General features: G+C 42.3%; 2 protein-coding genes across 3 annotated transcripts in view; both read right to left on the reverse strand.

Moving 5' to 3' along the window:
- The window catches only part of LOC134812994 (uncharacterized), a 146,418-nt gene that overhangs the window by 15,071 nt on the left and 116,798 nt on the right, over window positions 1–14,549 (reverse strand). The window lies entirely within an intron of this gene.
- Window positions 1–14,549, reverse strand: part of LOC134812993 (ubiquitin carboxyl-terminal hydrolase CYLD-like) — a 40,317-nt gene that overhangs the window by 824 nt on the left and 24,944 nt on the right. For both annotated transcript variants that reach the window (XM_063820641.1, XM_063820642.1), the window contains 4 exons: window positions 13,608–13,767; window positions 3,245–3,397; window positions 3,015–3,126; window positions 101–190 (listed from right to left, as the gene is read on the reverse strand). In XM_063820641.1, the coding sequence (XP_063676711.1) occupies window positions 101–190; window positions 3,015–3,126; window positions 3,245–3,397; window positions 13,608–13,767 (515 nt within the window). The remainder of the gene's footprint in view (window positions 1–100; window positions 191–3,014; window positions 3,127–3,244; window positions 3,398–13,607; window positions 13,768–14,549) is intronic.

Below are 14,549 nucleotides of genomic sequence, written 5' to 3' on the forward strand. Positions count from 1 at the left end.
TTTTGTTCCATATTCCAAAAATAATTGCAAACTGCAATGTAAGTAAATGTAATATAAAATGTATATTATAAATTATATTATAAATGAAGGAGGTGTATACCTAGAGGAGGAGGTGCAGGAACTCTACAATAGGTTACGTAATGACTGGTGTGTATACACAACACAGCAGAAAGCACCATTCGTATACCACCTGCACATGAGCTATGTTAACTTTAAAATGTACATATTTTGGGTGGTGAAATAGGAAGTTTGATGTTACAAATATTAAACAAGCATTCTTACTGTCATAATTCACGAAACTTGGAGAGTTCATGTTTAAATATCGTGATTGGAAAAATACACTAAGAACTCGATCAATCAATTAATGGGGGGGGGGTGACATGTCTCCAATGTCTTTTGTCTTTTTTGAAAAGATAGGGTGCAGAGACATGTCCTGGAGACATTGGAGACATTGGAGACACAGCGTTTGGAGACATTGGAGACATTGGAGACAAAGCTTTTGGAGACATTGGAGACATTGGAGACACTGGAGACGTAGATGTATGATTGGAGAAGGAGGAGGATCTAGGAGGAGGATGACCCAGGATGAGGACTCAGGAGGTGAAGGAGGAGGATGAGGACTCAGGAGGAGGACTCAGAAGGAGGACTGAGGAGGACTGAGAAGGAGGAGGACTGAGGAGTACTGAGGAGGATGGCTGAGGAGGATGGCTGAGGAGGATGACCTAGGGGGAGGTGGACCCAGGAGGAGGAAGACCCAGGAGGAGGACTCAGGAGGAGGAGGAGGACTCAGGAGGAGGAGGAGGACTCAGGAGGAGGACTCAGGAAGAGGACTGAGGAGGACAGAGAAAGAGGAGGACTGAGGAGTACTGAGGAGGATAGCTGAGGAGGATGACTGAGGAGGATGACTGAGAGGGAGGAGGAGGAGAAGGACTGAGGAGAAGGAGAAGGAGGAGGACCTAGGAGGACGAGGACCCAGGAGGAGGACTCAGGAGGAAGAGAAGGAGGAGGACTCAGGAGGACTGAAATGGAAGAGGACTGAGGAGAACTGAGGAGGAGGAGGACTGAATAGGAGGAGGAGGAGGGGGACTGGGGGAGGACTGAGGATGCAGAAGACTGACGAGAAGGATGAGGAGGAGGACTGAGGAGGAGGACTGAGGACTGAGGAGGATGAAGAGGAGGAAGACCCAGGAGGAGGACTGAGGAGGAGGATGAGGACTGAGGAGGACTGAGGAGGATGGCTGAGGAGGATGACTGAGAGGGAGGAAGAGGAGGAGGAGGAGGAGGAAGAGGACTGAGGAGGAGGAGTAGGACTAAGGAGGAAAAGGAGGAGGACCTAGGAGGAGGAGGACCCAGAAGGAGGACTCAGGAGGAGGAGGAGGAGGAGAACTCAGGAAGAGGACTGAGGAGGACTGAGAAGGAGGAGGACTGAGGAGTACTGAGGAGAAGTACTGAGGAGGAGGAGGAGGAGGAGGAGGAGAAGGACTGAGGAGGAGAAGGAGAAGGTGGAGGAACTAGGAGGAGGATGACCCAGGAGGAGGACTCAGGAGGAGAACTTAGGAGGAATGAGAAGGAGGAGGACTGAGGAGAACTGAGGAGGAGGAGGAGGAGGAGGACTGAATAGGAGGAGGAGGAGGGGGACTGGGGAGGACTGAGGAGGAGGAGGACTGACGAGAAGGATGAGGAGGAGGACTGAGGACTGAGGAGGAAGAGGAGGAAGAGGACCCAGTAGGAGGAGGACTGAAGAGGAGGATGATGATGAGGACTGAGGAGGAGGAGGACTGAGGAGGATGGCTGAGGAGGAGGAGGAGAAGGACTGAGGAGTGAGGAGGAGAAGGAGGAGGACCTAGGAGGAGGAGGACCCAGGAGGAGGACTCAGGCGGAGGACTCAGGAGGAGGACTCAGGAGGAGGACTCAGGAGGAGGACTCTGAGGAGGAGGAGGAGTGAATAGGAGGAGGAGGGGGACTAAGGAGAAGGATGAGGACTGAGGAGGAGGACTGAGGAGTACTGAGGAGGATGGTTGAGGAGGATGGCTGAGGAGGATGGCTGAGGAGGATGGCTGAGGAGGATGGCTGAGGAGGATGGCTGAGGAGGATGGCTGAGGAGGATAACTGAGGAGGATGACTGAGGAGGATGACTAAGAAGGAGGATGAGGAGGAGGAGGAAAAGGACTGAGGAGGAGGAGGAGGAGGAGGAGAAGGACCTAGGAGGAGGAGGACTCAGGAAGAGGAGGAGGACTCAGGAGGAGGACTCAGGAAGAGGACTCAGGAGGAGAACTGAGAAGGAGGAGGACTGAGCTGAGGAGAACTGAGGAGGAGGAGGACTGAATAGGAGGAGGAGGGGGACTGGGGGAGGACTGAGGAGGAGGGGGACTTGGGGAGGACTGAGGAGGAGGAGGAGGACTGACGAGAAGGATTAGGAGGAGGACTGAGGAGGATCAGGAGGACTGATGATTGAGGAGGAAGAGGAGGAGGATGAAGAGGAGGAGGAGGACCCAGGAGGAGGAGGACCCAGGAGGAGGACCCAGGAGGAGGACTCAGGACGAGGAGGAGAACGACTGAGGAGGACTGAGGAGGAGGAGGAGAAGGAGGAGGAGGAGGAGGAGGAGGAGGAGGAGGAGGAGGAGGAGGAGGAGGAGGAGGAGGAGGAGGAGGAGGAGGAGGAGGAGGAGGAGGAGGAGGAGGAGGCTCCAAAAGCTGTGTCTCCAATGTCTCCAATGCCCCTAATATCCATTTTATGTCCCTAATGTCTCCAATGTCCCCAATGTCCCAAATGTCTCCAATGTCTCCAAAAGCTGTGTCTCTAATGTCCCCAGTGTCCCCAATGTCCCCAATGTCCCCAATGTCTCCAATGTCTCCAAAAGCTGTGTCTCCAATGTCTCCAATGTCTCCAATGTCTTTGTCTTTTTCGAAAAGATAAGGTGCGGGAGACATTGGAGACATGTCAACCCCCCCCCCCCCCCCCCCCCCCCCCATTAATCAATAACAAACAAAATATTGATCGTTATTAAACATACGTGTGGGGTTAGTTGCACTCTCCGGTACGTGACTCTGCCTGTCCGGATGAGAATGCACTAAAGTGCAACACGGCTCACAATACGGCACTGCGCTGTACTTGTGTTTAAACTCCTGTTATAAAGACTATATAGAATAAGGTTTGCTGCTTCAACTGTCAATTCATAACTGGGATTCTAGATTGAGTGCCAATTTACTAATAAATTAATTACTAATTAATAAGATAGCGAACCTGGTTGATGTAGCATTGAGGGCACTTCATGAAGGGTTTCTTGTTGCAGATATAACAGGAGCCCCAGACACCACCACAAAGACCTCCCAACTGAAGCTCTGCACTGGGCAACACTGTGTCGTATAATTTGAAGTCTTTTCCTGATCTTGGCACCTGATATATATATAATATAAGGTTGGAGTTTAGAGTTTTGAAATTGTGTAATCTAGGTAAACTATAGGTAAAAATATAATATTAATCATAAGCTAAAATGTACTAATCTTTGTATTCTAAATGGGGAAAAGAAGAAACATTGTCAGTCAGTCGAGAAAATTGTCAGTCAGGCTATATGGCAGCTTTATAGATGTTGTGACTATGCTAGTAGTGGTCCCAGGCTTGCGACTGGGAGATGTAACAGAACACTACCTATACAGCTATAGTGCCCAGCCGTCAACTATAGGATATAATAGCTCTGTACTTCTTCAGTTCAATAAATTGTATTTCACGGCATCCGCCCCATATTATGTACTGCAGTACTGTAATAGATTTAAGAAGGTTTATTATTCACGTGATCATTGTTAGAATGGTTATTGGTTAAGATAGCTATAATTTATATATGATAGGAAATAATCAGCAAACAAAGTCACTAAAAATAGAAACATTCTTGCTAATATATAAAGAAGTTGTCAGTTAACGGATGAACTCCTAGTATTTTGGCCTCTTACATTTGCACAAAGAAGAGATGCATGGAATCAGTATCTATGTTATTATATACCGTTTTATTAAACGAACCAGCGCCTCGTTCTATTTTCTAGTTTAACATCAACTTTTCGCATTTTTAGTATACAAATTATAGTTTCTCTTGGGGTTTCTACTCCAAAATTCATGTGATGAGCATGATGCTTTTTTCACTGATTATGAATAATATTTTCGGGAGAATATATCTTAAATATATCTTATTATTTTCTTAAATCAGAAATTAAAGAAGTTTCCAGACCCCAGGCTCAGGTCCTCAAGATAATCCGTTGATCTTATTAATGTGTAGTTAAATGTGTAAAAAGGCTCCCCTTTTCACAGAGAGAACCCTTACCAGTAGTGATTGTTAGGAATTCAGTTCGCTTACCCAGCCTCATAACTCTTACTGCTAGTCTTTTGCAAATGATATAGAATAATGACATGGTCTATACTAAGAGTTCAAGTGCAAGTTTCTATTTTTACCTTGTGAACCTGAGCCATAAGTGTACATCCTGCACAATACCTAGCAACAAGAACATGTAAATCAAGGATTGTAAATGCTGTTTACTCTTGTGGACAATGGACATCACCGATAACGGTTTGTGTCGGACAGAGGGTGTATTGAACAAATGTACGATTAACACAAGATCGCATGCACACTGCACAGTTAGGTTCTATTACCCATCATGATGAAGTGATGGATCACTAAGGGACGAAATGAATTAATGTGACCTCGAAGTTTTGTAATCACTCTTTCCTTTGTGACACATACCCCTACGCTGATGAGCTAAAAGCTGATTTGCTGATATTGAATAAGGACAATTTCAACATAATATATTCAGATTTTCATTTGATCAAGAGCAGTGCAGTAGTTAGAAGGATAATAATCTCCAAATATGGACAAAACATAGATTGCGAGGAGCGACAAGTGTCAGACCAGTAGTAGTCAGTACTTATTAAATCCAAGGGTTGGAGCTTGACATCACCTAGCTACATGAAACGTGACATTTAAAAAACAAACTAACATTCTCATACTGCATAGTGCATAAAAGGATTAAATGTGATGTTTTAATTCGTGGATATTTAATGTACGGTATTAGTTACTAGTCATGAAATAATGTGCTTATTTCCCGCCCATATGAATAGCAGCAGGCACAATATCTAGCTACTAACCATGTCAGAGCGGCTCTAAAGGGTGAGCGAAAAAAACTAGCATGAAAATGAATATGACAATGTCGCAAATAATTTAATTCACTCTAAAATCTTGTTCTCACAACAAATAATACCACTTCTGATATAATAGCTTCAAGCCTTCTTTTGCCTTCTGATTCCAACTGCTTTGATTTTACTTCAATTAGTTATTAATATAATTACTATAATTAGTCTCGCAACAGTCACATAACAACAAGAACTTTAAAACCACTTCGTCAGAGATTCACACACTCGAGAACGTACCGTGTAATACTTACAATACAAGTTATGTAGAGAATTGTACCGTGTAATACTTACATAGCAAGTTATGTAGAGAATTGTACCGTGTAATACTTACATAGCAAGTTATGAAGAGAATTGTACCGTGTAATACTTACATAGCAAGTTATGTAGAGAAATGTACCGTGTAATACTTACATAGCAAGTTATGTAGAGAAATTTTCTGACTAAATTAGGACTGGGGAGGCGACTCAATGTTCTGAAAATGTAATCATACAACTACAAACACTATTCTGTAAACAAGGTGGTGTTTTCAGACATTCCAGCAATTAAACACATGTCAATACACGATGTATTCCAACATGCCAAACCTTCCACAATGTTCCCATGACAATTACACGTGACACGTTCACTTGCACGGCCGTACACGCCAAACGTTTCTACAGGGGACCTCTTGGAGATATCCCACACTTAGTGTCTAGACTCTCCAGATAGAATTACATTGGTCCCCTGGTGGGTCCTGACTCGATTTGTACATGGATGAATAGGTTGTTTTAATATACCCGCCACCTTGTCACACTACGACACACCTGTCACTTTATGACACATATATTGTCACTAAATGTAACGCTTGTCACAAGGTTAGAGGTTGGGTGGGGTCCAGTACAAGAGACATATTTTTTAAAAACTTTCGTCCATTAATGTTTACGATTTCCAGATTTTTGAAATGTTATGATTATTTATATCGAAACCTTAAAATTCTTCCCACCCCACTATCAATGAACAGATGCTAATGAATTAAACCAAAAGAACTGATCTCGTTGATCTGCAGTTGACGGACAGTGTAAATAACAACTTGCCAGACAAATTGTCAGATATCTTCACCACATCTCGCAGCCCTAACTGTCGTTAAATACACCACATCACATGTACGGCTTCTTCCGCAGCAAATCTGAATTTATATATTGTATTTCATCAGCAGGTCCACTGTCAACTTTGTACCATGTAAAAAAACAGTGATCTAATGTGAAATTCTAAATCTCCTCCTGAGTAATAAACAAATGAGAAGAGTTATAATTGTACGGTTGATTAAACCATACAGTTTGTAGTGTCTGATTACAGGCCTCGTTATCACGTACTTGTTAAGGTGAACTGTCGCGAAGATTGGAGATTAAAAAGTTTACGGGGGCTGGCTGTTATGCAGAATGCACAGTGCCCTAACTTTAGCATTTAAGGTATTAAAGTGAGCTTTAAGATACAAAAAAACAACTTGAGAACAACTGTTAAATGGCAAAGTATAAGTTTCACAAGATGATGTTCATCAGTGCCCACCTTAGTGATAGATTTGCTACAATTTATTGATTCTTAATTGTGTAGATTTACAAGGTAATGTATAAAAACAAATCGTCTACCAGGCCCTTCATTTTTGACATTTAAGTATTTGTGAATAATTAATCGGTTGATAAATTTAGACGTGTTGGGTGGTACAGCATAGAGGTGAGTTTTTACGCGTGATATTGATTCGCAGATTTTATAGATCGCTGTCAGAAGTTGTCGGTGAATTGATATCACATGTTTTAAAATATTTTTCACCTGACCAGTTGCAGTAGACGTGACTAAGTTCATTTAATCGAGATAAAAAAACTCAACAATTTGGATAAAAGATTATGTTCGTTGATATTGGCCGTTAAGATAAAGTTTTCGAAGTTTCTAGTTGTTACTTCTAGAATATTTAAATTTTCCAGAACCCAGATGTTATACAGTAAGCTTCTGTGAACCACTTTGGTACCGGTATTTTGTTGAAACTGTTTATTTGAAAGTGATACCCTTGAGTATAAAATGTACATTTAAAACATGAAAATTAGAACGCAACAAAAATGTTTTGGTTTAAAGGTCTAGATAGTTCGAGAATGTTCCGGAATGTTGGTGCTGAATATTTCTCAGAATTGAGGAAATCTTCTTGGTTCGAAGAATGATACAGTGGCAGGAGTTACTAATATGTATTACTATTTACTGTATATTTGAGCGAGTGATCTGAAACAGGGCGTGTGTACGACATTGTTCCGGCACTGTTCCGGCACTATTCCGGCACTATTCCGGCACTATTCCGGCACTATACCGTCGGAATAGTAGTATAATACAGGTGTAATAGGTCATACTATAATATGGGCGTCATCTTTACTTACTCAATGATAGATTGTGCTATTTTCAGTAACCTCGCGGCTAGATCATTGCAGGTAAAAGGTAATTTAATACTGCTCACTAAACTTTTAGTATTATATTTATAGTATGCTCACTAAACTTTTAGTATTATATTTATAGTATGCTCACTAAACTTTAAGTTTTATATTTTTAGTATACTCACTAAACTTTAACTGGTGGTTCACGTTAACGAGAACTAAGTTGAACCCTGACCAGTGGAATTAGAGTACTGAATCTGTCTGTGAAGCCCTGAAGCCACTAATGACTAAAACTTTGCTGTTTAACTCCTAAGGAGATGAACTGTCAAGAGCTAACAAGCTCTATAAAATGAAATATAGACCGCAAAAGTAATGAATTTCGTCGATGACCTGGAATAAAACCCCGAGTCTTAATACATGGTCAGACTTCGTCTGGCTTCAATTATAATTCCCTTACCCCAATCCTTGGCTAAAGAGGCCAGGTTTATTTTATCTTGGGTACGAGTATTGTTCATTACAATAACTTGAGCCATTTATACCTAATCACTAATTATTAGCATTGAATACCGTATGATGTTCATTGTCATTTAATGGATTATTTATTATGATCCTAGACTACATAATTACCCTCTTTTCATTATTTATACAATAAACTTTCAGACCTTTCAATGAGCAGACACTGTAAAATGCTGGCACATTATACCATGCAATTTCTATTGCATGGTTGCAATAAAAATTGCTATCCTTTTGAAACTCAAATCTTCTTAATTTGTTAGCGTATTTATCAAGGGGGGGGTGTAACCCAAAAAAACCCAAAAAAACCCAATCCCAGTATTACCTTTTTCAGGGTAGGAGTTGGGTTTTTTTGGGTTTTTTACAAATTTTTCATTTGAAGGAAATAAAATCATGTAGGCACCTAGCAAAACAATTATCAGTACAACATCACTGTTGTGGTTCATCACTACAACATCACAATAGATATAATCGCTTAAATATCACCCAAAAGCAGTATTTTATTCACTGATGTGCTCAGAAGAAGTTGGCCATCCAGATATGATATCAGCCATATGTAATGCTCACTTCGATGGCCATGGCAAATTGAGTTAGTAGGGACGCAACTCACTGATGACCCCAACCCCGACCGCAACCGGTACGAGAGGAATAAAGCCTTTCTTCTCACCTTCACGATCTCTGTTTCCGTTTTCCTGATCATCCGCTTAACGAGAAACCATGTTCTATCTCCAACTGAAAGAATCTTGCAGTTACCATCAGCTGCATGATCACATGTGATATTAAGTGATATCTTCGCTTGTTTATGGCCCTGGAGTCGCTAAAATCTTGACTGGGATGGCATTCGATCTCGCCCTCCATTGAGGCAAACCTCAACAGCCGTATCATGATGCAGAGCATCACCATACACAGTTACTATTTTCGCCCATTCCTCTGATGAGTTAATATCCTCCACTTCCTCTTCGTCATCATCTGTTCCGCTTCGTCACTATCTGCTCCGTCAGAAGATGGTTAGAAAGCCTCTCCTTCAAAGTTACAGTGTTCTTGAATGAGTTCTCTACCCCTTGAGACTCCCTTCTTCATAGCTTGGAACAATCTTGGGATTGAAGTATCTTTACCTCAAAATAGTTTCTCTGCTTTCGGATGCGGTATAACAAGCTTGTTGCGAGAGTGGGCAACTGTTACAGGGATCAAACTTTTACCGAGTGCATCAAGCTCGAGGGAACGGTTTGATTTGCCCATGCCAACCAACATATCCTTAGAACACAGATTCGTTCTAATGCCTGCATGGAGGCCTATGCGCAGGAAAGCATAAAGTTTGCTCGCAGGCATCGGATGTAAACAGCCAGGGCATAAAGTGTTGATAACTGTTGTCAGCTGTTACACTGAGAATGTACAGCATCAGACCCTCGACTGTAATAATCGCATCATCAACATTTTTACAGACGTAGGCAGGTGGTCTTTCAATGGTTGTGTGAAGCTTAGGTGGCCCAAGGCGTCACCGCTGGATAGAATCTGGGTGGAAGCCCTGGGCCTGGTCTGATGTGAGGCTCCCGAACTTTGAAAAGGGGTACCGGTATCCTGCTGGTGCCCTCTTCCAGACACTCATCGGACAGCATGATGAAAGCCACTACCTCCGCGTGGTGAAGACTGGATACTGGACAGGGGGTCCAGGCTAAAGGCAGGACGGTCGACGGGTGACATTGAGCCCTGGAAGTTCAATAATTTGATCTATTGACTCCTTAACTCTTGGTCTACAAGAGGCTTTGAGACTCGTAAATCTTTACTGTGGATTGCACAGTAGCTAAAGAGGTGTTGGCTGTTACCCTGTTCAACCTAGTCTACTATGACTGGACCACACTCTGGTAGTCAGGATACGGCTCCTTATGCCCGGGGTACCGGGTAACGAGGTAGTCAGGGGAAGGGTTAGTCCCCGCTAAAGTGTAGCTCTGTTCTCACTCTAACCTCCTTATGCTTTGGGATAAAATCGGAGAGTCCCAGACTGGAGCAGGTGACGATTGGGTAAGGATTACAACTGATGCTGTTGGGTAGAAAAAGGAAGTGTCACATTTGTCTTGTATAGCATATGTTCGTGCAATTACATGCTCAAGATACCCAAAATATTATGGTGAGAGTTAAATATGGCTATTGTTCAAGCGGATGCCCTTAACCTTAGAGTTAAGAACACAATCCACTGCCAATGTGCAGGGGACTGCACAGGATTGTGAGCCAACTGAAAAGTCAAGATGAAGTTTATCAACAGCTTAAGGGTTAAAGCCCCTTATTTTTCTAGTGGAAGTGGTTGCCGGGGTAATTACGCTGCTATTACAGAAGCTGATGACTCGGTCTCCACAACACGACAACCTATTTCTACAGAAAGTCAAACAAGAAAACATCAAAAAAATATGAACACCAATTGCGTTGTATCATGTAAAAGGGCTGCTCAGGTTGGCACGTTTAACATAAGAACAGCCAGAGAACAGCACAAACGCATCGAACTTGAAGAACTATTTTCTCGAAGCAAGCTGCACATCCTTGCCCTGCAAGAATCGAACATCGGGTAGTGCATGCTGATTGCTGAGAATACCAGAATAGAAAAGATGAACAAAGGGATTCATCCAGTGATCTCATCTGCGTGGAGAAACACAGCTGGCGCTTCTAATGGGAGAGTAGGAATCATCTTGACGAGGACAGCATATATGAGGCTATAAGTCTTATAAAGTTATAAAATCTTACAGCGCAAGGATCCTCACCATGTCTCTTAATAGAAAGCCCAGGCTCACTGTCATCACATGCTACAGTCCTACAGAAGCCTCATCTGATGAGGAGGCAGGAAATCTCTTTTGTCTAAAACCAAGGATCTTACAGTTAATTTAGTAGGAGAGGAGCCACACACAATAATTTCTAAGGACGGACATGCCTTAGAAGAAGTTGAGGATTTTAGTACAACGGAGCACGACTTTAGGTTACGCAAGGCCAAGGCATGGGCTGCCCACTGGGAGACTTTGGGGCCGAAAACTGATCCGGCCCCCAAAGAGGAGTCAGATCACGTCACCAATTAGTGACGTATAATTAGTGATGTGATCCATCTGTAGAATGGATCACATAATTAATGTAATTAGAGTTCACATGTCAATTCTGTACAACATAGCTGTTCGCATTAAGAAGTAAACATGATCTGACTGCTCGACTCGTAGATCACATTAGGGACGGGAGCTCTTGCTAAAGGGGGGTTCTCGTATCAAGGGATGTGAGACGTACGTGTCAAAGGCTTGCAAGGGGAGTGAGCTGATCTAGTGTTCTAGGTATAAATATTGGGTGATAGAAGGTAGTAGTATCGCATTTAATTCTATCAACAGTCATGCCTACCTTCTCCAAGTTCCTCAACGGTTTCAGAGGATGTAAACAGGTGCTTGATTCTGACGGATATATCTACAGCCGCAATAAAAATGATGACACCGTCCTCTCCTCTGCTTGGCGTTGCCAGAAGAACAAATCCCTTAAATGTCCTGCCAAGTGCTATCTCGCTCTCACAGACAACACTCTTTCCCTTGGAAGTAAACCACACAACCACGATTCGGATCTGGCTACCCCACAGAGACTCGAATTCCTTACAACGCTCAAGAGGAAGGCTGCAGAACAACCCTGTCGGCGACTCAGAACCTGATATCAGAAGTCCTTGCTGATGCTTCAACAGAAGTAAACCAGACGCTACCTAATATGGAATCCCTTGGAAAAGTCGTCCAACGAGCCAGAGCTTCTGCCTCCGGATCTGCCAGCATACCGAGTCGAAGATTTCTCTTGAATTCGTTCTTCCTCCAAGCTGCACATCTACGAGAAGAGACGAACAATTTATCCTCTTTGATGGGAAGACTGACCGAGATGTGAGAATCATAGCCTTCGCCACCAACAGGAACCTTCACACCCTCGCAGAACACAACAATTGGATTGCTGACGGGACATTTTATGTCGCTCCGAAGATATTTCCCCAAAGTTACACCATACATTCGGTGATAGAAAACAAATGTCTACCATTAGTTTATACTAGCAGGAACCCGTCTTACCCTAAAGTGGTGTCAAGACTCGAGAGACTAAAATAATTATTACCTATTTAATTCGCGTTTTTGACACCACTTGAGAGTCCAAATTTTGGGCACTAAAATTATTATTCCTTGGCCAATTTTTTATTTTTTCATGCTGATTCGAAGGCCATTAAAGCATTTGACCCAGTCAAAAAAGTTTCAGTTGTATATCTTTTACGGTTTTTGCGGAAAGTCGCGTTAAAGTTGATGCCGTGGTGTCAGTAAAATAGCACGGATATATACACATATATATATATCGTCTCGCTTTATATATAGTAAGATTTTGACTGGTGATAAGAAAGGAGACACCTATTTTATAACCAACCAATACATTGTCTCAATTTAAAACATGTTCACTTCTTAAGTTGCCATATGAACTCCACCCCAGATCCAGCCCACCTCCAGGTCAATTACACTCAATCCATGGATCACATCACCAATTATACGCCACAAGCTTCAAGCTTGCATGTTAATTACTTGATGACGTATATGGTGGATCATATCACTTCGGCCCCAAAGTCTGGCAGCCGGGCTGCCTACCACAAAATGTAGGCTATATGGAGGTCCAATTTGCGCCGAGATTTAAAGATCCGTCTGTTCAAGCTACGATTGAATCAATCTTCCTGTATGGAACGAAAACGTGGACAATAACAGAATCTTTGAAGAAAAGAATAGACGGATGTTACAGTAGAATGCTTCGGATGGCCCTAAACGTGGACTGGAGAGGACATCGCACCAACAAGGAGGTCTTTGGATCACTCCCAAGAGTTATTTCGAAGATACAGGCCAGAAGAATGAGGTTGGCTGGGCACATCCAGCGACATGATGACCTGGCAGCACACCAACTTCTCCTTTGGGAACCTAGGGAGGGGTAGACCACCGCTCACCTTCGTCGATAACCTAATAAGTGACACTGGACTCAAGAACACTGGGGAGATTAAGGAGCTTATGGCGGACAGAAAGCTTTGGAGACACATCATCGAGAGTCGGACTCTGAAGCCGCCTTAAGTCAAGTAATTTAAGTCATGTGCTTTGACTTGCCTTGACCTTCGTCATAGCCTCCTTCCATGACAGGAGAACACATTTGCCACATTTGCCACATTTGCACTTTGTGCATTCATATGGATTATATCTCGATGAACGAGACATCCTGTTTGCTATCGTGATAACATACTATCAATATAAACACACTTATATACTATGTAAACTATCTATTAAGTTAAGACATGAGAACAACACGTAGGTAAGACTCAGTGGGAAATAATTAACATTCAATACAATTAATGAAATGGCTAGAATTTTGTATAAATTTTGTTTAAAAAACCCAAAAAAACCCAAAAAAACCCAATCCCAGTATTACCTTTTCTTGGGTAGGAGTTGGGTTTTTTTGGGTTACACCCCCCCTATCAATTAATAAAATAGAGCTTGACCAATTAAACAACATACCTGCAAGAGTAAAAGATCAGGTTGAGTGTGAAAGAATAGGTTTTGACTGACAAAGTATCTTGTAAGTAGATCCTGAGTGTGCGGCATGGTGGAACTGTGTGGGTCTCTCTCCAACAGTATCTGACACAAATTCACATGCGAGATCTCATTAGCGCCGTCCCTGTAATTTTAGAAATGTCTGGTATGATTAAAATGTAACGTTTGAGGGTCAGATCAACAACGTCAATGTTTAACATGTTTTGTAGTGTGCAGGGAGTGGCAAGCTCTGTCGTTTTGAGGGAGAGTTGTACAGGGTGGCCCGTAATTAACTAATGGTAATTAACATGGTGACATGGGTAGTGTCTAAGAAGCCCGACCATTTCTCGCGGAATTCTGCGGGAATTCCACCGAAATTCCTCGATATTTGTGGCTTTTCGTGTTTATGTGGAATGGTCGGGCTTCTTTGAAACGGCCTGACAATATGTTCTGTTGTACGAGCTGTTGGTACAAAGAATAATTAATGTTATTTTCACAATAATGCTGGGCTAACTTGTACAATTCTGGGGTGTATACTGTTAGTTGTATTGTATAAACGTATATAATATTGATATATGATATTGATATATTGATAGAATATATATTATATATATATATTGTCGATATAAAGTTCAATCACCTACATTACCAGATGTCAAGAAAAAAATATCTCTAGTGTAGGAGAACACTGTGCAATTTGTTACGTACATAATGTATAGTATGAGTATTGCTGAAAGCACTATGTTATGTATAATTAATGCACATAATGACAAAAGCAGTGTTAGGACATGTTGTTTAACGAGAGAGATACCTACACAAATTTCCTGGTTTGTATATAATACAGCAGCTGCAGTAGTGACTCTCTACAACACTTAACACTAACAATGAAACATTTACCACAAGAAACCTCACCAAAGTTCAACATGT

This window comes from Bolinopsis microptera, chromosome 3 (assembly GCF_026151205.1).
Source record: "Bolinopsis microptera isolate Bmic1 chromosome 3, MBARI_Bmic_1.0, whole genome shotgun sequence".
NCBI lineage: Eukaryota > Metazoa > Ctenophora > Tentaculata > Lobata > Bolinopsidae > Bolinopsis > Bolinopsis microptera.